Raw genomic sequence first — 27008 nt, 5'->3', positions numbered from 1 at the left:
GGGATATGTAGAAACCCAGTCTTCAAAATAAATAATAAAAATATATGTATATCACACACACATGTATGCAATCTCAATTATATTCCTACTTCTTCCCATGTCACTTTACTTCTCAGTATCCTGATAACAAATCCTTCCCTTGTACCTCTCATCTTGTAGTTCAACTAACATTTGTCCCAACAATTCTATCTCCTAAAATACTCTGTAATTTACCTATGCTACTTGTTTCTTGAGACAAGGTCTCACCATGTAGCTCTAGTTATGCTGGCCTCAAACTCAGAAATCCACTTGCCTCTGCTTCCTGAGTACCAGGATTAAAAGCATGTACCACCATGCCCAGCTTACCTGTGTTTCTTAATATCCACTACCACTAATTTTGGATAATGGTTAAGAAACTGGGCTTCTGTGGGAACTTAAACCTTCATTAAACTGGGTGGTGGTGGTGCACACCTTTAATCCCAGCACTTGGGAGGCAGAGGCAGGCAGAGGCAGTTCGAGGCCAACCTGGTTTACGAGAGCTAGTTCCAGGACAGGCACCAAGGCTACGGAGAAACCTTGTCTTGAAAACAAACAAACAAACAAAGAAAACCACACATACACACACACACACACACACACACACACACAAAACCCTTAACTCCACTGTATATTATCTAGCTATGATTTTGGATGAGTAACTCAAGTGCATTGATTCTCATCACATAAACATTACTAATCAGTTTGGCTCACCAGCATCTCTCTATATTGAATTACTCCTACAACTTTTTTTTTCTTTCAGTGTTAAGAATTTAGTCCTTTCCCTACCAGCTAGCCAAGTACTCCACTACTCAGCTACATCCCCAGTCCTGCTATGGCCTCTTCAGAGGTCTCCTGGCCTACAGTCTAGCTGTCCTCCAATGTGTACATCTCCATGAAGCCAGTACTCTTTCTAAAATACAAACCTAATGACGTTATTCCTCAGGCCTGAAATGAGCAATTGAGAGTACTCTGTTTCTTTTTTTGTTTTTTTCAAGAGGACCTAGGTTCGATTCCCAGCTCCTATATGGTAGTTCACAAACATCAGATCCAATACCACCTCTGACCTCCGATAGATAGTACCAAGCATAACCATAGTACACGATATACATGCAAGCAGAATACACAAAATACTAATAAAAACCCTAATATTAATAATTAAAAAAAACAATCATTTCTGACCTTAAAACCTTTGTAACGTTCTTTCTATTGTACTCAGTCAAAAAGCCCTAACAACAAAGATAAGGCTTTCAACACTGGGTACTCTTAACTACTCAATCTTCTTTCTTCCCCCTCCCCTATGAAAACCATTCTAAATTGTGTGTCTTCAGACTTATTCTTTGGATACCTGTATATGTTGCCCTCTCTGCCTATAGGCACTCACTTTTCTAAAGTCATCTGGCCAGTGACAGAAGCCAGTCTAGGCTACAAAAAAACTTCAAAAACAAAAATAACTTAAAAAAAAAACCCACAAAACTACTTTCTCTCTTTATACATGTGTTTATATATACACACATACAGGTGATGGGTCAGATTTTCTTCTAAAAAGACTTCAAATTGCATAGGTACACCACAGTCCTATGCATTCCACACCTGGTTTAGTTTTAGTCTTTATTCATTCATGTCTATAACTGGCTGATTGCTAGACAGTGAGTTTTATAAAACTAATGACTATCCCTATTTATAAATGTGTGCCCTAGTGATTGCCAGAGTAGATATACAGACATTCAATAAATGATTGATAAATTAGGGAGTGTATATTGCTTTCATACCTATCTACCTAAATCCGTGTATTAAGTTAAGCCGGTACATTTCACCAGACGTGTCAACAGTTAACAACCCTTAATGTAGAAAACGCTTTGTCTTATCGCATGACCCATGGATGTATGACCTAACATTAATCATAGCACTCGGGAGGCAGAGGCAGGCAGATCTGAGTTCTAGGCCAGCCTGGTCTATAGAGTGAGTTCCAGGATAGCCAGGGCTACATAGAGAAATCATGTCTGAAAACAAAAGATTACCACATCGTAGAAGATATTTTAAAATAATTACACTGAGAAAATTCTGAACACAGAATGAAAACAGACCAATAAAAGGGTTTTTTTTTTTAATTCAAAGGTATAGCTGGATAAGTAGATTTGTTTACAACCATTCTTGTGAAATACTTTTTAAAAAAATACGACCAACTTCTTTGCAAATTACAGACAAATACCTCAACTATGATGACCTAATTTTTGGTGAATAATATACATGATTAGACAGAAATAGGCAAGCTCACACTGGAAGATTAACTATCAAATACTTAGTCAAAACTCCGTTTATGGCCCCCACTTCTTGAGCGATTTCTGTTCCCATTTCGCCTTCTACCATCTTGCCGACTTCCTGACCGACTCCCCTGTCGACTCTGTCTACCTGATCGGCCACCAGATCGACCACCAGATCGGCCTGACCGGCCTGACCTGCCGCCTGACCAGCCTCCCCTCTGTCTGGGATTGGAAGATGTATTTCCATCATAATATTCTTCAATTTCAGGTAATTTGGCTGGCACTGAGAGTATCCAGTCTGAGTCATGCCATTCTGCCTGTTAAAGGAATGTACAGCATTAACAGAAAGCAAACTAAAACCCATAAACAAAGCCGGGCAGTTGTAGTGCACATCTTTAATTCCAGCACGCAACCACATGGTGTCTCATAGCCATCTATAATGAGATCTGGTGCCCTCTTCTGACCTACAGGGATACATGGAGGCAGAATGTCGTATATGTCATATGTATATGTCATAAATATGTATATGTCATAAATTTTAAAAAAATTAATTATGGGACAGGGAATATTTCTTTTCTTTTTTCCCAAGACAGGGTTTCTCTGTAGCTCTGGAGCCTGTCCTGAAACTTGCTCTATAGACCAGGCTAGCACCAAATTCATATTTGCCTGTCTTTGCCTCCCAAGTGCTTGGATTAAAGGCATGTGCCATCACTGCCTGGCTTAAGGACTTTCTTAATTGATTTAGGCTTGATAAATGACTCAAACGATTTTTTTTTTTGGCTTTTCAAAACAATCTTTTAAAGAAACATACTCAGCTATTTAAAAGATAAAAGTTTTTGAATACCTGTAATCTTTCTGACTCATTTGTAGGAACATCAAAGCAAACACCCTAAAAGAAAAATAAAAAGATTTTAGATAGATGAGTTGTTACTACTGTTGCATTTGCTTTTAAAACATATGTTTTCCATGACTGTTTACAAGATCAAAGCAGGTGACACATAAGCACAGATGATCTGTAGTACTTACTATAGTTTCTGATCTCAGATAGAACCAAGTATACTAATAAGACTCTGAAGTACCTAGAATATTTTTTGTAGATAACTATAAATGTCCCGTGTCCCTTAGAAAATGGTCCTTTTAGCTGGGCAGTGGTGGCACAAGCCTTTAATCCCAGCACTTAAGAGGCAGAGGCTGGTGGATTGCTAGTTCCAAAACAGTCAGAACTACATAGAGACACCCTGCCTTGAAGAAAAAAGACAGAAAGAAAATGGTTCTTTTAGGGCTGGAGAGATGGCTCAGAGGTTAAGAGCACTGGCTGCTCTTCCAGAGGTCCTGAGTTCAATTCCCAGAAACCACATGGTGGCTCACAACCATCTGTAATGATAGCTGGTGCCCTTTTCTGGCCTGCAGGTGTACATGCAGGCAGAACACTGTATACATAATTAATAAATAAATCTTTAAAAAAAAAGGAAAGAAAATGGTTCTTTTAATAAAGTTCTTTAAAACATTAGTGAGAAGCTGGGAACACAGGTCTGAGGTATAGTACTTGCTTATTACATGCAAGTAAGTGGGTCAAAACCTAGCACTGCAAAAGACTTAAGATTTTTTGTTTGTTTGTTTTGAGACGGTTTCTCAGTAGCTTTGAAGTCTGTCCGTGAACTATCTTTGTAAACCAAGCTGGTGTCCAACTCAGAGATCCACCTGCCTCTGCTTCCTGAGTGCTGGGATTTAAGGCGTCCACCACTACACGGCTGAGACCAGGTCTTTGTGTAGTCTTTGCTGTCCTAGAACTAACTCTGAAGACCTGGCTGACCTAGAACTCACTGAGATTCCCCAACTTAATCTATGTAGTAATGTAAAATAAACAATCTGAGTTATTTTATCTCAAACACTAAAAGAAGTCAATTCCTAAGATTAAGCTTTAAACTGAATGTGGTGGTGCAATATGGTGCAATATGGAGGCAGAGGCAGGTAGATGTCTGAGAGGCAGGTAGATGTCTGAGAGGCAGGTAGATGTCTGAGAGGCAGTTCCAGGACTGGATCAAAGAGACCCTGTATCAAAAAACAATAACAAACAAAAAGCTTCACAGTAATTTACTCAGGCACAGGCCTGTACCTCAGTCCTTGGAAAGTAGAATGAAGAGGAGCAAGAGTTCAAGGCTGTCCTGGGCTACTATAAAATACTGTCTCAAAAGAAAAGACCCTCATACCAGCAGCCAATAGCAGACAGCAACAAAAATAGTCCACGTTCTCTAAATTTTAAGAGCTGTTCAACTGTTATACAGAAAGTACTCTAAAAATAAACACATATAACTACACGTATTAAGTAAACCACTGCAGAGACTTAGATCACTCAAATCTTAGGCAGGTGTGCTGTCATCTGCTTACAATCCCAACACTGGGGAGAACCCTGAGTCCAACCCAGCCTGGGCTACATAGGAATATCCTGTCTCAAATAATAACAACAACAAAAAGTGAGGTATTAGTCAAACAAGACAGAATGACTTACAACTCTGAAGGAAGATACCATTTATATAATCCCAAATCTTTGAAGTCTTTGTGAATATTATCAGTAACTGGCTAGAATGCTTCTAGAATTGAATCTAAAGAAACCTACCATATTTCCTTTTAGGAGGCACATTCTGGTGACTTGAGACACAGCAGTAGTACTCAGCTTTCTGTTAAGCTCTTTCCAAGCACAGCTAACATCCTGTATTTCTTCTGGGCTTTCCAGAGTCATGGTCACAAACCCCTTTAGAAATAAAAGTCCTATTAGGCTTGGGAAAAATTCAGCAGCAGGACCATGAAGTTTGAACTCTATGATCCTTCCTGATTTAACTATGCAGATCCCATGCAGTGTGCCTACATGTAATATGGCTACTGAAAACTCACTTCTCTCAAACAGTACTAGAAGGCTGTGCACACATCACTGAAAGCATTGTGTGCTGTGCACTGCTCTTACAGACCACACAGAGGCTATGCTCTATGTGTTATGAGACACAATTAGGCCACAGCATCACAGAAAGAGTTGGGAAAAAGTAGTGAAGACTAAAGAAACATTAAAATTCAGTTACTTAACAGTGAAAAGCAAAAACAGACATTAAAATCTCCAAATTTCTAGAGGACAACCACAAATAAGTAAGTGTCCATAAGCGGCATTGGACAGCAAAAGAACCATCATGAAACACAATGTTTTACTTAGCACATACTTAATGACTACCTCCTATCCTGTTCCCTAGACCTTGCCAAGGGCTAGAGATTTAATAACTAACAAACAAACAAACGTTTTCCCTCACGAACTTAGCTTTCTTGTGGTGGGGGTGAAGTGGAAATAGTACCAAAGGATATAAAAATACCAGTGATACGTATCATAAAGAATGTAAAAAAGTGAAGAGAGGACCAGAGTGATCAATGATTTCTCCAGTATGATGGTATTTAAGCAGAGGTCAAGATAAAGAAGGAAGCCACACAGCCTAAGGGGAAGGGGCTAAGATGAGTAAGCCTAAAGGTCTTTGCAGAAGTGAGTTAATGTAGAAGTAAAATCAAACAGATTCAGACAGCCAGAGAAATCCAGAGAGAGATAAAAAATGAAGTCACACAGGCAGCAAGCAGAATACATTATGGGACATTCACGATGAAGACTTCAGAGCTAGAGACACCAGGCTGCAGGCTGGAGAGATGGCTCAGAGGTTAAGAGCACTGGCTGCTCTTCCAGAGGACCCTGTTCAAATCCTAGTACCCAGAAGGTGGCTAACAACCAGCCAGTGGTAAATACAGTACCAAATGTGCTGCCCTCTTCTGGCTTTGAAGGCTCTGCAAGCACACAGTGCATATACAAACATTCAGGTAAAGACTCTTAGACATAAAATAAAATTAAAAAAAAAAATAAGACATCAAATATGGTCTATTCATAAGAGGAATTTCAAGCCATTTGTACATTGTTGCCAAGATATTTAATTAAAAGCTAGATGATCTATCTACTATTCTTGGTTAGGTTGGCCTCAGATTTGCAACATTCTCCTGCCTCTGCTCCCCAAATGTGATTGTAGTGTGGCCAAAGAACTCTTTTTTTTTAATATTTATTTCTTTATTATTTATACAGTATTCTGTCTGCTTGTATGCCTGCAGGCCAGAAGAGGGCACCAGACCTCATTACAGATGGTTGTGAGCCACCATGTGGTTGCTGGGAATTGAACTCAGGACCTTTGGAAGATCAGGCAGTGCTCTTAACCGCTGAGCCATCTCTCCAGCCCGCCAAAGAATTCTTTTATGGAACAAGAATTAGCGGTAAGTGATGTTATGAAGTACCTTAACATATTCTTTTAAAAGTAAGTTTTAAATTTTTTTTTTATTTGAGAGACTGAAGCAGGAGAATTGTTGAGACTTCAAGGCAAACCTGGGATAAATAGCAAGACCTTGTCTTCCAAAATAAAATACATAGGTTGGTGTGTGTTGGTGCATGCCTAAACAGGAAATCTCTGTGAGTTTAGGCCAGCCAGTGGCACACAAATATCCATGGGGTTATTTTTTAGACAGATTTTCAGTATGTAGCCCTGGTTAGTCTAAAACCTTTATGTCCACCAGGGTTGTCTCAAAATTCAGTCTACTGTCTGCTTCCTGAGTACTGGGATTACAAACATGAGCTACCACTTCTGGCTTGTTTGGTTTTGAGACAAGTTTAGCTGTGTATGTAGCCCAAGCTAGCAGCCCCCTGGATGCTGAAATTACAGTCATGCCATTATTCCTGGCTAAATATTATTTTATAAAGTATCTATTGAGTTTTTAGGGATCCTCTAGGTACTGTTAGGTAAAACAAAACAAAAGAAATTTACAATCTTAGCAGACCAATACCTTCTACCAAAAGCTAGGAATGCTATCAAGTCACATTTAAGATCTAAAAGAGAGGGCTGGAGAGATGGCTCAGAGGTTAAGAGCATTGCCTGCTCTTCCAAAGGTCCTGAGTTCAATTCCCAGCAACCACATGGTAGCTCACAACCATCTGTAATGGGGTCTGGTGCCCTCTTCTGGCCTGCAAGCATACACACAGACAGAATATTGTATACATAATAAATAAATATTAAAAAAAAAAAAAAAGATCTAAAAGAGATTTTTCCCACCTGGCTGTAACCTGCCTACCTGATGTCCACATCAGTGTATGTAGCAAGTTCTCTAATTAATGACTTTTAGTTCTGCGACTATGAAAGCACACATAACCACTTCCACAGTGGCACACATCATCCACAGTCACCTAAATCCAAATTTATGGTAACTCACATATAGCTGAAAATAAAACTATCTCATACTCCTTTTGGAGTGAGAGCTATGTTTTGTATGGGCAGAAGCAAATCTAAATACAGATATCAGAAGACTGATATAGAACCATCTTTGTAAGCAGATTCGACTGTGATACTGTCATTAAGTAGAATATCATTACTTTTAGAAGATACAAGTTGAAACATTTAGGAATGATGTCTTCATGTTTCAACTTTCAGTTTACAAAAGGAAAAAAGTCCATATGAATATAAAGCATATGTTACACAGTATTAACAGTTGTTGAATAAAGATGGATGGTAAATGATGTTTATTGTACTAGTCTTTCCTCCTGAGTGCTGGGATTGCAAGCGTTATATACAAGATGAGAAGAGAAAGATTTTTCTAGAGAGAAAAAAGGAACATCAACAACAACAACAAAAACAGCAACAAAACCTTAATCTATTGAAGGAATCAAATGCAGTATCTCAACAGTATCTTAACCTTCTCTAGCCAAATATACACTTCCACACACTTTTCTACCTTGTCAGAGGTGATCAAAGATCGTGGTTCAAAACTTGATGCACCAGAAATGTGAGCTAACGCTGCAGCCAATGCATCCACTGCCCCTTTCTCTTCTATCAGTCTTTGAGCTGATGGTCGGAAAAAATCAACAGCAGCATAAGAAACAGAGGCCAGAGACCTATGGTTTAAAAATAGTAAATGTTCTTGGTCAATATACAGGGCAAAAAGTAAAGGCAAGATCATCATTGGAAAAGAAAGAGTAACATTTTCATACAATAATGTAACTAAATGTCTTCTGGCAAAACCCTTGACTAAAATTTTCTCATATTGAACTAGGAGAGCTTAAAGATGAACAGCCTAATACAGAAGAGAAATTACTCAGCAAGGTCGGAAAGCATACCTGATGGCATCCATGCTTTTAGATTTAACTAAATCCATTGTAGAAGGAACACCTACACGTTTAAAAGTAATTCCCTGAAAATGAAAGAATTACATTAAAGAAAAAGGAAGTCGTCATAGTTAATTTCTAAATTAATATAGTTTGTTGAATTTCCATTTCTTGGACTTAAAGATTTCCAAGCCCTAGCAGATGAAAAAAAATTGCTTTTTCTAACAAATCATCTATAATCAATTCCAAAAAGAAAACAACAACGAAAAAAAAAGTTAAAAAATTGTCCCTTGGTTAAATCATGGAATTTCACTTGGAAAATAAAGCCAATTCAAAAAGAGAAAAAGATGTCATTTTAACCTATCAACATTTTTCTTATCACTTTAATTTTATAAAATATATTAGTATATGGAAATAAGCATAAAGGTAGTCAGTAAAATGTGAAAAACTACAAGAAAATACAGGTCATAAAAAATGCATTTTTAATGAAACTGGTTATTGTATTATGAACCTAACTAAAATAGCAATGCCAAGTGAGAGTCCGTTACCCATTCACAATGCTTAGATGATACTGGAACCATTAACACATTTTCAACTTTAGTATCAAGGGAGAAATTCCAAGAAAAAAGGAGCATGTCAGGTCTTCTGGCTTCACAATAAAAGCTGTATAAAACAAAGTCTTACAACTAATACAAATTTAGCTCTCCACACGCTTGACATCCAAATGTAGCTTAAGGTGAGGAATACTGGGTAGGTTCTCACTGTGTTTGTGAGAACAAGCATAAACACTCTCTTCTCTGGCACCATTAGGTAAGACAATTGAGACAATTTCACTTTACTCACTGCTTTCTGTTCCACATATCTCAGCTGTCCTCTTTCTCTTGGCTGATAAAAGCATACACAAATTCCCGTCCGGCCAGCTCTACCTGTGCGTCCAGAGCGATGGATATAGGATTCAACATCCTTAGAAGAAAAAAGAAAATTCATTTTATAAACTTGACAAGTAAGCCAGCCATGATGCACATCTGTAATCAGTACTCAGAAGGCTGACCCAAGTCTAGGAGGAAACACCAAAGAGATTAGGCACGGTAGTCCAGGCCTATAATCCCAGTACTTAGGAGGCTGCTGAGCATCAAGTTCAAGGCCAGCCTTGTATTAAGAAGAGCTCCAGTTCTGCCTGGTCTGAGACCATTTCTCAAAAAATGCAAAAATACATTCAATTCTTCTGTACTTTACAATATCACGAGTAATCTATATCCTAGAATTCTGGAATAAAAAGACAATTTAAAAGCTATTAATCCAAACCTGAACAAGGACAACCTCAACAGACATGACAAAAAGAGAGGAAATCTCACAGGGCTCCCATCCTAGACAAGAAACTATAGGCACCTAAGGAACACAAAGAAAAATAGCCTTCCTCAGGGAAGAACCCTCTAGTTGGTTATCTGATACCGAGAGGTCAGTCCTGAAATCATAGACATAAGAGTAACATAAGGACTGAGAAGATTCTATTTATGTATTTAGGAATATGAGTGTATGTGTGTGCACAAAAAGAGGCTATGAATTTGATAACACAATGGGAGTATCTTGGAGGGATTGGGGGAAGAAGAGGGAAGGTAGAAATGATGTGATTATATTTTAATTTTAAAAAATTAAATTTTAAAAAGCAGCTATTTAAAAAGTAGCTATTTACCCACATACACTAGAGTTCTGTATATGAAACTTTTTTTAAATTCCTCAATGAGATGTTATTGCCATCATTCTTTGGTTCTGTGCAAGAACTGGGTATGTACCAATGGCTGGCCTGGAACATGCAGTAACCCTTCAGCCTCTGCCTCCCAAGTGCTGGACTGTAAGTACATGCCACCATTTCTGGCTCCTTGTATGATTGTGTTGATTAATCTTCAGACGCAAACAATAAAATCACTTATTTATAAGGGCAGTATCAATGTAATACCATCCTAACAGAGGCTAAGATCAACAACAAATGAAAGACATGTTTTTCATATCAAAAGCAGTACTTCATAAATAAAGTAACATTTACAAAATATTCTGATTATTCAAATTAAACCCCATTTCCTACCTGTGGAGGAGAACTCTGAATCACCAAGTCAACCTCAGGAATGTCCAAGCCACGGGCAGCCACATTGGTTGCCACTAGAACTTTAAAGCTACCTTCTCTGAAGCCTTTCAAGGTAATTTCTCTCTGTGACTGTGCAATGTCCCCATGCAAACATTGAGCATTCTATTAGGAAAAAAAGCAAAAAAATAAGTGTATATCTCATATCTATAACTTGGTATCCCAACATCATTCAGTCTGTGCCCTTTTCTTGCTTTACTTTTCAATTTTATCTTTAAGAACAATGCGTGATTTAAAAAAAAAAACGATTTATTTATTTGTTTGTTTATTTATTATACCGTATTCTGTCTGCATGTATGCCTACAGGCCAGAAGAGGGTACCAGATCTCATTGCGGATGGTTGTGAGCTGCCATGTGGTTGCTGGGAATTGAACTCAGGACCTCTGGAGGAGCAGTCAGTGATCTTAACCACTGAGCCATCTCTCCAGGCCCCCAATTTATGATTCTTTTTTTTTTTTTTCAATTTGATTCTTAAACAGAAGGAAAGAATAGAATCCTACAAGCTGTCCTCTGACCTCCACATTTACATTGGCATGAGTACATGTGTTCAAACACTATATACATAAATAAATGTAAAAAATTTAAACCCAAAACATTGCAGAAATGATATTACATAAAATGTAAATCTTATTCAATATCAGCCTCTAAGAAATAATTAATTGCTAATAGTTTGAAAGATAGTTTATACAAATTCTATTTCCACAGTGTCATGGATTGAATCCTTTGTTCATCCTGGGTCAAGTATTTCCTAGGAGGAACAAACATTTCAACCACAGAGCTACATGTTGGACTGAACATGTTTCTCTAATTCCTTTTGTTTTATAGACAATCTTGAAATATAGCCCAAGTTAGGCTCAAACTCAATACCCTGCTGCTTTAGCTTCTTGAATGCGGAGATTATAAATATCATGCTCAGCTTTTCTGTTTGTTTGGGTTGATTAAAAGTAAGTTTTGGCAGGGCTGTAGTGGCACATGCCTTTAATCCCAGCACTCAGGAGGCAGAGGCAGGCAGATCTCTGTGGATTTGAGACCAGCCTGGTTTACAGAGCTAGTTCCAGGACAGGCTCCAAAGCTACTGAGAAACTCTGTCTGGGGGGTGGCGGGGGGTGTAGACGAAAGTAAGTTTTGGCTGGGCGGTAGTGGCACATGACTTTTAATTCCAGCACTCAGGAGGTAGAGGCAGGTGAATCTTTCTGAGTTCAAGGCCAGTTTGGTCTGCAAAGTAAGTTCCAACAGCCAGCACTAAACAAAGAAACCCTGTCTCAAAAAAACTAAACAAAAAGTAAGTTTTAGTCTTTTTAAAGACTTATAGCTATTTATGCCTGTGCAAGACATTTTGCACCCTCAAAAATCAAAAGAAAGTATCAGACTGGAGTTAGAGATGGTTGTCAACCACCATGTGGGAGCTGAGATTCAAATTCAAGGTTTCTGGAAGAGCAGGCAATGTTCTTCATTGCTAAGCCATCTCTCAGTCCTGGTAGTTTTTTTTAAGGCACGTATAAGCCAGGCTGGTCTTGAATTTACCATACTCCTACTTCTACCTTCTGAGCACTGGAACTATAGGTTTGCTGCCATAACTGGCTGGAACATTTTTTGTTCTTTTAAAATAAATATATGAGCCAGGCAGTGGTGGTACACGCTTTTAATCCTAGCACTCAGGAGGCAGAGACAGGTGGACCTCTGTGTGTTCAAGGCTAGTCTGGTCTATGAAGTTAGTTCCAGGACAGCCAGGACCGTTAAACAGAGAAACCCTGTCTTGAACCAACCAACCCAACAAACACATGAAGATAAGAAAAAGAAAAAGAGAAAGAAGGAGGGAAGGAAATCAGGAAGGTTCTAGGACTCTGACAGGCATTTTCAACACAGTACTATACCAAGTGCTAGGTACAAGGTGGCATAAGTGCTGTGGGATAATTCCCTTGTACAATGTAAAGATTTGTAACTCAAATTGTTTTATTAAAATGCTGACTGGCCAGTAGCCAGGCAGAAAGTACGGGTGGGGTGACCAAACTAAGAATGATAGGAAGGAGAAGAATAGAGTAAGAAGATCCAGCCAGCTGCCAGGCATGCAGGATGTGTAGAAAATGAGGTAACAAGCCATGAGCCACGTGGCAAACCATAAATAGAAATATGGGCTAATTTAAAGAGTTAGCTAGTAACAAGTCAAAGCTATTGGCTGAACATTGATAATTTATGTTCAGCCTCTGAGTCAGTTATTTGGGACTGGACGGTAGGGACAAGAAACATCCCGTTACACGTAAGAGTAACAAAGAGGAGACTATAACATTGAGGGGAAAGCGTCACTGAAGTTGAGATCTGGACAATATTAAGAAATCAACTGATAGGTTGGAGAGATGGCTCAGAGGTTAGAGCACTGGCTGCTCTTTCAGAAGATGAGGGTTCAATTCCCAGCAACCACATGGTGGCTCATGAATATTTATAATGAGATCTGGTGCCCACTTCTGGCATGTAGGCATTACGTGCAGGCAGAACACTGTATATATAATAAATGAATAAATCTTTAAAAAGAGAATGTTTGAAAAAGAAATCACACTGATATAAAAAGAAACATTAGGGCTAAGGAATCTGGGTGAGAAATATTACTTGGGAAACAAACTACAAGTATTTGAACAAAACTATTGCTAAAACAAAGTGAAAAGATGAGAGTTGGGACTGGAAAGAACACATGAATGTTTTCCTGAAACAAGTGGGGATAAGGCGGAACACTATCATGAACATAGTTACATTTGGAAGGAGGAAATAATCTGGAAACCCTCCCCCCCCTAAACACACACACATTCTCTCCCTCCCTCTTCCTTATTTCTTTGTTCAATCTACTTATTTTGGGTTTTTTTTTTTTTTTTTCCAATATGGTTTCTCTGTGTGGCCCTGGCTGGCCTCAAACTCAGAGATCTGCCTGCCTCTGTCTCCCAAGTGCACCACCATGCCTGGCTTAAGCATTCACACACCTTTGTAAAAATTGTATTTTGCTGGGCAATGGTGGTGCACACCTTAAATCTCAGCAGTCAGGGGCAGAGGCAGGCAGATCTCTGTAAATTCAAGGTAAGTCGGCTCAACAGAAAGAGTCTGAAGATAGTCAAGGCTGTAAAGAAAAACCCTGTCTCAGGGGCTGGAGAGATGGCTCAGTGGTTAAGAGCATCGCCTGCTCTTCCAAAGGTCCTGAGTTCAATTCCCAGCAACCACATGGTGGCTCACAACCATCTGTAAAGAGGTCTGGCGCCCTCTTGTGGCCTTCAGGCATACAGACAGAATATTGTATACTAAATAAATATTTAAAGAAAAACCCTGTCTCAAAAAAAAAAAGTATTTTATGTGTATGTCTAATAGCCTGCATGGATGTGTGTACACCACGTAATACATGCCTGGTGCCTTTGTTTTTTTTTTAATATTTATTTATTTACTTATTTACTTATTATTTATTTATTTATTTATTATGTATGCAATATTCTGTCTGTGTGTGTGCCTGCAGGCCAGAAGAGGGCACCAGACCTCATTATAGATGGTTGTAAGCCACCATGTGGTTGCTGGGAATTGAACTCAGGACCTTTGGAAGAGCAGGCGATGCTCTTAACCACTGAGCCATCTCTCCAGCCCTGCCTGGTGCCTTTAGAAGCCAGGGGGTCAGATAGTCAGATCACCTGAAATTGGGAGTTACAGTTGTGAGCTGCCAGGAGTGCTGGAAACAAAAGTTATGTATTCTTCAAAAGCAGGAAGTGACAGTAACCACTGAGCCACCTGAACCATCTCTCTCCAGTCCCAAAAAACAAAATCTTTAACAGTGACTGTGATGGCAGCAGACTAAAAAGAGATGATGCTGACAACCAAGCAACTTTGCAGGTCTGAATCCTAGAAAGCAATGAAGATGGATGTTCCTCATGAACAGGAAAGAATCAGACGAGAAGCATGGTCCTGGCCAAAGAGGCAGGTGTGGCATGTCCTCAAATTGTAATTGCTTTTTACTTAAAAAGACTAACTTTGCATTCTTGTCTAGGAGATGAAGAGCAGAAAAATACTATTATAGAAAAAGCAACATTCCAATGAAAAGTTGGTTATGCATGAGCAAGCTGGGATTTTTCACTTTGTTGTTGTTCCATCAACAGCACTAGTTACTAGTTATTTGAAACAAGCAACCATTTCCTATAGTTGTTTATCAGAAAGGAGTATTTGATAGCATGTACATCTCCTCTGAATGTAAAGTGTTACTAAATGCTGGGGAAATTTTCTAGTCATTACTTAGTCAGAAGTTACTATTAGTTGGTATGCAGAATGACTTAGGGGTTTAATTTGTGTGTATATACATAAAACAACATTTCTGTTGATTGCTTGCTTGCTTTTCTGTTTCTTAAATCATTTTTTAATAGTTACTCATCTATTTTGTGTAGAAGAGAGTGCATATGCCATGGCATCCATGTGGAGCTCAGAATACAAGACTGGACTTGAATTCAGAGACCTGGCATGTTCACCACACCAAGCTTATAATTCTTTCTTATAACATAATTTAAAGTATCAAAATTCTTACCAACTAAAATTGATTCTATCAACTTTCATATTTTCTAGACCATATTTTAAATGTCTTGAAAAAGGAATGGAGAGATGGCTCACTACATAAGCCTGAGTTCAAATCCCCAGAGCCAATGTGAAAAACTAGGTATGGCTGTGTTCATACCTGTTAACACCAGTGTTCTGGGGTGTACAGTGACGACAGGTGACAGGAGGAACACTGGAGAAATGCCAGCAGCTGGCCTAGCAATAGGTTTAGTGAGAGACCCTGTCTCAAGTGACTAAGGCAGAACATGATAGAGCAGGATACTTGGTGTCCTCCTCTGGCCTCTGTGCATACATGTATGCATACACACACACACACACAAAACAGCTTAAAAATTTTCTAATGATGCTGGGCAGTGGTGGCGCAGGCCTTTAATCCCAGCACTCAGGGGCAGAGGCATGTGGATTGATCACTGTGAGTTCAAGGCCAGCCTGGTCTTCAAGAGCTAGTTCCAGGGCAGCCAAAGACATACAGGGAAAGCCTGTCTCGAAAAACCAAAAATATAAAAAATAAAAAAAAAAAATCTAATGAAAACTGACAGAATTCCCTCCTAACATCATACAAACCTCAAAAACACATTTTATTATGGTTTTAAGATTTTTTTTCTTTCATTTATGTGTATGGTGTGTCTGTGTTTAGGCATGTGCAAGTGAGTAGAGGTGCTCAAAGAGGGATCCCTTGGAGCTGGAATTACAGGTGATTGTGAGCTGCCTGTTTGCGTGCTAAGAGTTGGACTTGGGTCCTCTGAAAGATCATTATGTATTTTTAACCATGGTGGCATCTTCTAGCCCCATACTATAACTTTTAACTTTCGTGAGGCTGGCTTAGTAGTATACTATTTGCCTACTATGCGTAAGGCCCTGGCTTGGTAACAACCAAACCTATTATGATTTAATAGGTAACAAAGTTTACTATGTCATCTTCCCAAATTACTCTGTTTTGAATAATCAAATTTAGTCCACAAAGAGTGCATTTTTTTACATGCTGATACAGATCCACTATCTAGAAAGAGTGTAAAGAAGCTTACCTGCGCCAGGCGATGGTGGCGCACGCCTTTAATCCCAGCACTCGGAAGGCAGAGGCAGGCGGATCTCTATGAGTTTGAGACCAGCCTGGTCTACAAAGCTAGTGCCAGGACAGGCTCCAAAGCCACAGAGAAACCCTGTCTCGAAAAACAAACAAACAACAAAAACAAACAAACAAAAAAAACAAGAAGCTTACCTGCTTTATGTGTGGATTCATGGCCATTTCAGTTACATTCTTCTTGGTCTCACAGAAGATAATAGCCCTCCCTTCAGATCCACTGTAGACCTGAAGGACATCTCCAATAACTGCTGGTCTCTGAGACCAATGGCACTGGATAGCCAAATGCTTCAAGAAAAAAAAAAAAGGCAAAATGTTTCATCAAAAATTATTATTTTTAAAAAATATTTATTTATTATGTATATAATATTATGTCTGTGTATATGCCTGCAGGCCAGAAGAGGACACCAGACCTCATTACAGATGGTTGTGAGCCACCATGTGGTTGCTGGGAATTGAACTCAGGACCTTTGGAAGAGCAGGCAATGCTCTTAACTGCTGAGCCATCTCTACAGCCCTCAAAAATTATTTTTTAAACGGTACTGAGGACATAAGCTCAGCTGGCAGCGTGTTTGCCTAGCATAAATGAAGTCCTGAATTAGATCCGCAGCACTGTATTAACCAGGAATGGTAACACATACTTGGCCAGTAACCTCAGGGCTAGCCTAATCTAAGAGTGAAACCCAAACAGGAGGGCTAGGGATACAACTGAATGGTAGAACATTTCACTAACATACACAAGCTCTGGGGCCAATCCCTACTGGTGAAAGGGAGATGATGAAAATAAGTATTATTTGGCTTTAGATCAGATACAAAAATTTATCATATTGTATAATTACTTTCATATGAATATCCATAACAGGTATATTCACAGAGAAAGAAGATTAGTTATTGCCACGGTCTACTAGGGAAGGACAAAATGGGGAATAATTCATAGTTTCAAAGCTGAATTTTGAGGTGATGAAGATAGAAGTGTGATTATGTGTCTGGAATATAATACTAGGTGATACTGAATTAGATACGAGACAGGGCCCTGAATTAAATTTCCAGCACCATAAACAATGAATAAAATAAAAGCCAGATGGATATAGGAATGGGCAGATATGTAATAAAGAAAATAAGGCATTACACCAGGTGAGGTGCAGTCTCCCTGTCTGCTGTCTCAGCACTTAGGAGACTGAGATTGCCGAATTCACACGAGGGTATTACATAGCCAGACCCAACCTCAAAGGCAGATAAAGAGGAGGGTGCAATTTGAGTGGGAAGCAGAAAGATCAGGAGTTCAACCAATCTTTAGCTACATAGCAAGTTCCAAGTCTCTCCAAAAATCAAAACTAAAATATAAAAATGAAAATAAAACATTAGTAATAGGATCTAGATGCTGGGAACATATATACCTAAATGTATCCACTATAAAAATCTTCTGAACTATCTAAATGTTTACAAATTTCACACATTAAAATGTTTGGAAAAGGTTATACTACATTTTAAGTCTATTTTTTTTGTTATTCAGCTTATCTTTTTTTTTTTTAGTATAAGCATGTTTGCACATGAACACATACTATGGTGTATATGTATAAAACTAAAGAGACAACCTGTGGGAGTCAGTCTTCTCTTTCTACAATGCAAGTCCCAGGAATCAAATATCAAATCTAGGTCATCATCAGGTTGGCTACAAGCACCTTCACCCATTAGATCAGCTCACTGACCCTATTATCTGGATATAATTTTATTTATTTTTACAACTTATCTATTTTTATGTTATATATGTGGATGCTTTGCTTGTATGTCTGTGTACCATGTGCGTGTACCACCCAAGAACTCTGAGCCATTTCTCCAGTCTCACCATCCCCTTTCTTTGCTTTCCACAGGTGTCACTAACTAGCCCCGGCTGGCCTGGAATGAGCTATTCAGAGATCTGCCTGCCTATGCCCACAATACACACACCAATAATGGAATTAAAGGCAAGCACTACCAAACCTGGCTTAGTCTTAAAAAATAAATGTAATATGACAATTATAGACTACATGCAAAGAAAATCAAAAAGGACAAAGAAAACTAAAAATTATACCACCTATAACAAAATCTTCATCTATCTCAAAAAAGACAAAAAGAAAAGAAAACCTGAATCAGCTCAAACTCACAATTTAACCAACATGTGAAGTAACAGGGGTACATAGCAGTAAATGAAGACTAAGATAAATCAGGAAATTTTGATTTATTTTTAAAAAAAAAGTACAAGGCAGGGAGGGGAGGAAGGCATGATAATGATAGCACACTGGTAATTTCAAAACCTAGAAGAACTGTGATGACAAGATATGGAGCAGCCTGGGCTACATAGCAAGACACTGACTCAACAAACAGCTGGGAGAGGTGGTACACATCTTCAACCCCAGCACTAGGAAGAGGTAGACAACCGGAGTTCAAGGTCAGCCTGGTCAAGTTTCAGATGAGAACAAGGCTACACAGTGAGACCCTTTCTCAAAAAGAAAAACAAAGTTGGGAGCAGTATCTCAGCAGTTAAGAGGGCATATTGCTCTACCAGAGGACCTGAGTTTAGTTCCCAGCATCCACATGGTAGCTCACAACCATCTAATTCCAATTCCGGGAAATCCAATGCCAAAAATGCAGGCAAAAACTCATACACATGAAATAAAACTAGTGTAGTAGCACTTGCCTATCTAACACTTGGGAGATAAAGGCAGCAGGAGCAAAAGTTAAAGGTCATCATCAACTAACAAATGAGTCTGAGGTCAGCCTTTGACACATGAAAATGAAATAATGGCTGGAATGTCAAATGTAGGAATGAAAAATATAAGAACAGGGATTTTTTTTAAAGCCTTAAAAAATAAGTATATATTTGTTATGCCATTCAATATCTGTAGATGTTTGAAAATGTCTTCAATATATAAAGCTTCCTCTAACCATCTAGCACTGCAGTGTCCTCTTTTCTTTTTCTTTTTTGAGACAGGGTTTCCCTGTAGCTTTGGAGCCTGTCCTGGAACTAGCTCTTGTAGACCAGGCTGGCCTCGAACTCAAGAGATCCACCTGCCTCTGCTGGGATTAAAGGTGTGCACCACCACCGCCCGATTAATGTGTCCTCTTTTCAAGAAATAACCATGTTAATATTTTTTCTTTGGGCTTACACTTTATAAATAACTAAAGAATTCATTTAGCATTACATGTTTTTGCTTTTTTTAAAATAGTATGGTTTTTTTTTAATTTTTCATGTGTATAGATGTTTTGCATGAGTGTTGGGTCCCCGGAACTGTAATTACAGACAGTTGTGAGCTGCCATGTGGGTGCTGGGAATTGAACCCAAGTCCTCTGGAAGAGCAAGTAGTCAGTGCTCTTAATCACTGAGCCATCTCTCCAGCTCCTAAAATAGTATGATTCTATATTTAGCATTCTGTAATATTTTGTCATTTGTGATGGTACACACCTTTAGTCTCAGCACTCAGGAGACAAAGGCAGGCAGATCTCTGAGTTTAAGACCAGTCTGGTCTACAGAGTGACAGCTAGGGCTACACAGAGAAATCCTGTCTCGAAAAACAAACAACCCTCCCAAAAGAAATCTTGCTTTAATTACCCTTATTTATTGCATGTTTGTCTTTTTGCATACCATAGTGCATGTGTGGAGGTCAGAGGACAATTTGCAGAAGTCAGTTCTCTCCTTTGACTATTCAGACTCAGATGGAACTCGGATCATCAGACTTCACCAAAGGTAGGTACCTTTACCCGCATTCTCACTGGTCCCAGTAATAAATACTCTCTCATTAATAAGAACCGCCTCTGTCATATTGTTTTCTTTCTTTTCTCATTTTTTGGATATGTTACTGTTTTGGGACAGCTCTTCACACTGCCACACTATAGTTCAGGCTGACGTCAACATAATGAGATACTCCTGGCTCAGTCTCCTCAGCACATGCACCATCACCCCAGCCACTACAGCAGTAACAGTTTTGGCCACGTTTGACAGCTGCTTTTAAGTTAGGCCTTCCTTGTTCATACACCCATCACTCCTACTTATCCTACTTGCTCGCTGGTTCAGACTGCAGAATACACGTGTATCTTTTTTTCTGAGAGTTGGGAACTGAACTTATAGCCTGACATATGAATTTATATTCCCCAGCACTACTATGTATCTTACTAGGGGCAGGAAAAGAGGTGAGGCTTCAAGAGGTCCCTAAAGCTTGAGTTTAGCTTCATCAAATTTCAAACAAACACCAATTAAAAAGCTAAAATCTACATGCTGGCAAAGCTACTTACTTCCACAGTGGTTGCAGCTTTTTGAGTCATTTTTCCAACAAGGTCAACCTGTTCATATCTGGATTTCATGTATTTTTTTGCAACTTTGTATACCCACTGTGGGCAAGTTGCAGAAAAAAGTAAGGTCTGAGGATTGTCTTCTGAATCTTAAACAAACAAAAAGAATTCAAATGTTTTCTTAATGTCCCATGATGTAGCCGCTTTTAAAAATCATTCCAAACTTCAAAACAAAACAAAAAATGAAAAAATAAAAACTTGGGACAAGTTTTTACATACAAACCTCAATGCAACCATTAAACTTTTAAAATGAAACAGAAAGAAAACTGAACTAGGAAGAAAAGAATTTAAGAAGAACAAGAACCCAAGAAATGAATAAAATGAGTTAGTAAATCTGCATGGAATGATTACAGAACATGCTTTTATAGCTTCTTTAGGGAAATGATACCAAATAACTTTAATTTTGTTAGAATACCAAGAAACAGGGTTATAAAAATTATGAAATAAAAATCTCTAAGTTTTTATCAAAGAACAGCTGCTAATATACTTATTTCAACTAGGACATACCAGTTTTGTAGGATTCATGAATAATATCTTCAACTTGTTCAGCGAAACCTAAATCTAACATTTGATCTACTTCGTCAAGCACAACATGGCGCAGCTTCGAGAGATCCAAACGGCCACTTTGCAGGTGGTCTTTGATACGCCCTGGGGTCCCAACAAGGATGTCAATACCATTCCGAATGTGGTTAACTGTGAGGAGAAAAACACCACAAATATGTTAAGAACCAAATATATGGTTTTAGATGATTTCTTTAGACTTAAAATCAATAAAGTTTGGACTATTATATATATTTACTCACTTTGGCTTTGATATGATGTTCCACCATAAAAACACGCCACACTGAGTTTTCTAGTTATATCTTTGAAATCTTTGGCTACTTGATTTGCCAGTTCCCTTGTTGGAGCCAAAACAAGTACCTGAACAAGAAGTTTAAAAAAAAAAATACACCTTTTCTAAAGACTGATGTAAATTCAACCTGAAAGAACATTTCTGTAAAGATGCATTTAGAGTAAGAATCTCAACACTAACTTCATAAGCACTTAAAGACAGAGCTGGGCACACTGTTAGTGGCAAAACAATTATCTAGCAGGAACTGGTGATCTAATCCCCAGTTCTGGGGTATGGGAGCAGAGAACACAAATATCAAAAATAGAACAGCTTATATTTACTACAGCATATTTTATTAGATTTCAAAAGTTATTTTCCAGGGTTGGGAATAGTTCAGCTGGTAAAGTGTGTGCTTATCATGCACAAAGTCTAGTGTCCACTCCTTAGCTTTACATGAAAACAGGTGTGGTAATGCACCCTTACCATCCTAGCATTTGGGAGGCGAAAGGATTATCCTCAACTAGTGAGTGACCTCAAGGCCAGCCTGGGCTACATGAGATCCTATCTCAAAAGACAAACAAAAAATATATGAGACTTTTCAAATGAGGTTTCCAAACATTTTTATTACTTCCTTGTCCCTCTTTATTCTTTCTCCTTCAAATTTATATACTCCCCTAGAATACAGATATCTATCTATAGACAGACAATGTACATTATCCGTGACTGTTTAGCAAAAGTTCTCATCAGGTGAGTCACTGTATTCACTGCACTTTAAGAAACCAGTAAAGTCAATGTTTGTGCTTTTATGAATTAGTGATTGTGACTAGTCATAAAAAACAGATGAGGTGGCATTAAGATCCCAATTCTACAGACATGAACTTGAGTGACAATGAAGTTATAACTCTTGCCCAAGGTCCTACTTGAAGTAGTGGAACTGTGCTATCAGGAACAGCCTTCTGACAGACTAAGGGAGGGTGTAACTGTTTCCTCTCTGCGTTTCTTGCAACTTTCCCTAATTTCAACGAAGAAAAACAACTTATCTTGTAAAACCAATACAGTAAATATGACATGGTAGCTGATCCTAAGCCATTATGATATTCTATCCATATACATGTGAATTTGCTTCTATAATGTAACATTAGAAGTATTTGAAAGCACAAACATACCTGTTCAAATCATTATGATGACTTTTCTTCTTCACTGTTACAAACCTTAAACTGCACACAGGTTCTAAAAATGTCAAATTTTAGACTAGAATTTTACTAGTTCCCTCTGTTAATTGATTTTACTATTAATAAATTAAGCCATATCTCTAGAACCCAAAAATAGCAATATCATTGGTATAATATTCTTCATAAAAAGCCAACCTGTGAAATATTATTGAATATTTACTGAATTACTAAGTAAATACCTTATTGGGAAATTCATTATTTGTAAGCAAAGGTCAGGAATGAAAAGAGAAAGTCACTAAATATACTAAATAAAAATATTTCTATGAGGTAAACTGACTTCGTAACACAAAACTTATGGAAGATGTCTATACATTCAGAGACAGTACATTTGTGTTCATTAACTATTGTCATTTTGCTTTACTTGAACTTTTTCTATGTGAAAAACAAATTTTTACTTTAGGAATCAAAATTTAACTTTATAAAAAAACAGGTAATGACTCTATGGGGAAGGTGTAGACTGACTTTGGGTCTAGTATAATTTTTCAGGATTTAGGGTACAGCTCAGTGGGAGAGCATGAGCTTAGCATGCACAAGGCCCTGGGTTTGATTCCAGCACCAAGAAAAACAAAACCAAAAAAACAAAACCAAAAGATTGCTTTTCCTCTGTCCCTCTTCATTAAGAGCTTTTACTCCCTTAATAACCGTTACCTTTGGTGAGCGGCTTTTTTTAATTGTTTCTTGATTTCTTTGGAGCCTTTCAATCAAGGGTATGGCAAAAGAGAATGTCTTTCCTGTTCCTGTCCGGGCTTGAGCAATTAAATCTTTTCCTTCATATACAGGACCAAAGGTTTTAACTTGAATAGGAAAGAGATATGTTACCCCTCGACCTGTAAAATGAGATTTCATTAAAATTTGTGACTTGCATTAGGAAAAAATAAATTCATTTGAAAATGACAATCTGTATTCCTCCATGACTGCCTAAAGACACACTACCTAGTAATGGTTACAATTATTCCTACCCCTAACAGGAATTAGAATAAAATGGTCTGGTTTGACAAATAAAGATAACTCTTACAGTTAAAACAAGTCAGAATAATGAAAAGAATGGTGTAGAAATAACTGCAATTAAAAAGAGAGGGCTATTTTTTTAAATTCTTTTGGTAGGAAAAGGAATCAGTTTTATAAAATTAGCAGATCTTCAATGACATGAAAAATCACAGTACCTTTTAGAAGCTTTATAGTCTCCTCAGAAATGGAAAAATTAGAGAAGGCTCCTTCCTTTTGTTCACGTGTTAGAGTCTGTCAAAAATGAAACCAACATTCTAAATAATAAAATTTATACTGACTTTTACTCATTTTTAGAGTGAAAGACGGGGCTTCCCATCTAGTCCTTCACATCGCTTGGGCTGGTCTCAAACATGCTTTGCAGCAAAGGACGGCCATAATTCTGATTGCATCCACCTCAAATAGTACTGGAATCACAGTTGTACATAGCCAAACATTTCCATAAATGGCAAGCATACTTATTTTTCACACACACACACAAATATGAATCTCACTAACCCTGGCAGCTCTGAAACTTGCTAAGTAGACCAGGGTGGCCTCAAACTCAAGAAACACCTACCTCTGCCTCCCAAGTGTTAGAATTAATGACATACACCACCATGCCAAACCGCATAAAATATTTTCAAAAGCAGATTTTCATTCTTTTGTATCCTTTTAAAAAACTATGTTTAAATTTATGTGTCTGTGTGTGCACCACATGTGTGCAGGTGCCCAAGGAAACCAGAAAGGTGCCCTAGAGTTAGAGATCCAGAGTAATAGGGAGTTGTGAGCTGTCCATTGTGGGCACTGAAAATAAACTGTGTCCTCTAAGAGAACAGCATGCACTCTTACCTACAAAACACTCTCTGCTCCATTATTTTTTAATGGAATATGATATATACCTCTGCAATCTTGTTCAGATGATAGCATAACCAGGAGAAGTTATCTGATGCAGATCACACTATTATTAGTTTTTTAATATAAATATATACATACATATATGTAAATTTGAATTTTGTTGTTTGTTTTTAGAGACAGGGTTTCTCTGTGTAGCCTTGGCTGTCCTGGAACTAGCTTATCTATAGACTAGGATGGCCTCAAACTCACAAAAATTCACTGGCCTCTGCTTCCTGAGTCCTGGGATTAAAGGTGTGTGCCACCACTGCCAGCAGGAATAGCTGTGTTCTACTGCACACACAGCATATTTTAGTTACTAAGTGACCATTATTAGACATGTAGGTTATTTAGACTTTTTGCTAAGATCAATATTATACTTAATTCATATAACTTTGTACACAGCATAATCATACCCTTAGCATAAATTCTTAAATGCAGAATTCGTGAAATCTAATTTGACAGGGCTTGAAATACAGCTCAGCAGTTAAGAACACATTTTATTCTTGCGGAGGACCTGAGTTTAGTTCCCATATCCCATGTCAAGTGGTTCACCAATATCCAAGGGATCCAACACCCTCTTCTGGCTTCCCTGCACACTCACAGTCATGTGACATAGACTCATACAAACACAAATAAAAAAATTAATAATCAGTTAACATTGCATTAGGAAAACTTCAACAAAGTCAGGTGCAATCTGTACATTCTACTAGCAAAACAGATTTATAGTCAATTAACGTGTAAATAACAAATTAACAAGCAGAAAAATATGGACCAGCAATACAAAGATTCACCTCTTTCCATAATACTCCATGGGTTTCACATAAACTAATCTCAGTGCCTATACCACGGTTTCATCCCTAGCACAGCATAAAGAAATAATGGAGAGGGCTTAAATTATTAGCTATTATCAAATTAAAGGTTATAATAGTTATTATCAAAGAGAGACCAGGCACAGTAGTGCATGCTTTTAAAACCAGCACTCAGGAGGTACAAGTTGAGTGCCCAGCACCCATGTGGTAGTTCACAACCATCTCTAACTCCAGTTCCAGAAATCTGACACCCTCTTATGGCTTCATAGGCATCAGACATGTACATAGTGCACATATATACCTACAAAAAACCACTCAGAAGAGGGGGGGGAACCCTTTTAAAAAGAAAGTAACTATCCTAAGTATCGCAGCTATAAGGCCATGGTATGGCAGACAGCTGGGCATGATGATGGAACAGCACCTTTAATCCCAGCACACGGGATGCAAAGGCAGGTGAATCTCTCTGAACTCAAGACAAGCCAGGGTTACTGAGTGAGACCCTGCCTCCAAAACCAAAAAAAGTCTACATGGTGGTATACACCTGTAATCTCGCACTTGGAAGGCAGAGTCAAAAGGACACAGTCCAAAATCATCTTCAGCTACCTGGAAAATTTAAGACTAACACGGCTACTATATGAGACCCCATCTTAAACTAATGAAGAAACACAACTACAGCAGGTCTTGGAGCAGAGTCTATACTAAGCATGTCAACTCTAATTCCCCAAATCTAATAGCCAGAGAAACTCTGTCTCAAGAAAAAAAAATATAGGAAGTAGGGTAGCAGCAAGTTGGTTCAGGTCAAAGGCACCTGCTGCTAAGCTTAACAACTTGAGACCAGAAGGAAAAGTGACTTAACCACACACTAAATGTGTGTATGTGTGTGTGCCTAAAAAGACAATACAATGAAAGAAACAAGGACTGAAGTGGAAAAGGCTCAGGTTTCAGTTATACTGGTTCTCTGGTTCAAATAAGAACATTAGACACACCAGGCAGTGGTGGTGCACACCTTTAATCCCAGTACTCGGGAGGCAGAGGCAGGCAGAACTCTGTAAGTTTGAGAACAGCCTGGTCTACAGAGTGAGTTTCAAGACTAGCTCCATATATAGCTACTGGGAAACCCTGTCTTGAAAAAACAAAAAAACAAACAAAAAGAACAAAGAACATTAGACACTAAGCAGGAAATACTATGGAATCAATTCTAATGAACCTAAAAGATCATGTCAGCCTCCATTTTAAAGACAACACCATATGCAAATATTATGTGTACCTCCTCCACTTTATCACTTGATTTATGAGTAGAATTTTCGAAGGATGACACTCTCTTTGACCTTTTCTCATACACATCAGCATCTCCGTTTGGTACGTCTTTTCTTCTTGACTTATGAGATGGGGAGAAATCATCGGAAAGTCTACTAAGTCCTTCTTCGGTGTCTCCATTTAGCTTCTCTCTTATTTTAGCTTTTTTGGGCTTGGGAGCATCAGCATCCAGTTCATCTGTAACACCATTTTCTCTTGTTTCTGTTTTCTCATCTGATTCATAATGGTGCCTTGACTTCCTTCTATCACTCTGCAGACAAAGAAGGAAACTGTGCCAAGCTCTCCTTTTAGGACTCTAAAGCTCAAGTAAGACTCCCCATTGGCTAAGCTCAACCTACAGTTACACTCTACCTGCAAGAAATCCAGACTGGTTAGTTAA

At 38.3% G+C, this 27008-nt stretch overlaps 1 protein-coding gene across 2 annotated transcripts in view; it reads right to left on the bottom strand.

Annotated features, from left to right (window-relative positions):
• Positions 1–2105: 2105 nt before the first annotated feature.
• Positions 2106–27008, bottom strand: part of Ddx50 (DExD-box helicase 50) — a 28975-nt gene continuing 4072 nt past the window's right edge. Inside the window, exons 2-15 of one of the 2 annotated variants that reach the window (XM_050138086.1) lie at positions 26580–26879; positions 23786–23861; positions 23271–23449; positions 21362–21479; positions 21066–21251; positions 20502–20647; positions 16371–16520; positions 10526–10687; positions 9286–9405; positions 8455–8528; positions 8073–8232; positions 4897–5031; positions 3124–3168; positions 2106–2596 (exon numbers count right to left, since the gene is read on the bottom strand). In XM_050138086.1, coding sequence (XP_049994043.1) covers positions 2318–2596; positions 3124–3168; positions 4897–5031; positions 8073–8232; positions 8455–8528; positions 9286–9405; positions 10526–10687; positions 16371–16520; positions 20502–20647; positions 21066–21251; positions 21362–21479; positions 23271–23449; positions 23786–23861; positions 26580–26879 — 2130 coding nt within the window. In that variant the 3' untranslated portion in view covers positions 2106–2317. The remainder of the gene's footprint in view (positions 2597–3123; positions 3169–4896; positions 5032–8072; positions 8233–8454; positions 8529–9285; positions 9406–10525; positions 10688–16370; positions 16521–20501; positions 20648–21065; positions 21252–21361; positions 21480–23270; positions 23450–23785; positions 23862–26579; positions 26880–27008) is intronic. The other variant, XM_050138094.1, reaches the window with a different exon arrangement.

Source organism: Alexandromys fortis, unplaced genomic scaffold (assembly GCF_014885135.2).
Source record: "Alexandromys fortis isolate MF-2015 unplaced genomic scaffold, M_Fortis_MF-2015_v1.1 scaffold_9, whole genome shotgun sequence".
Taxonomy (NCBI): Eukaryota; Metazoa; Chordata; class Mammalia; order Rodentia; family Cricetidae; genus Alexandromys; species Alexandromys fortis.
This window is presented reverse-complemented; position numbering and strand designations above follow the sequence as displayed.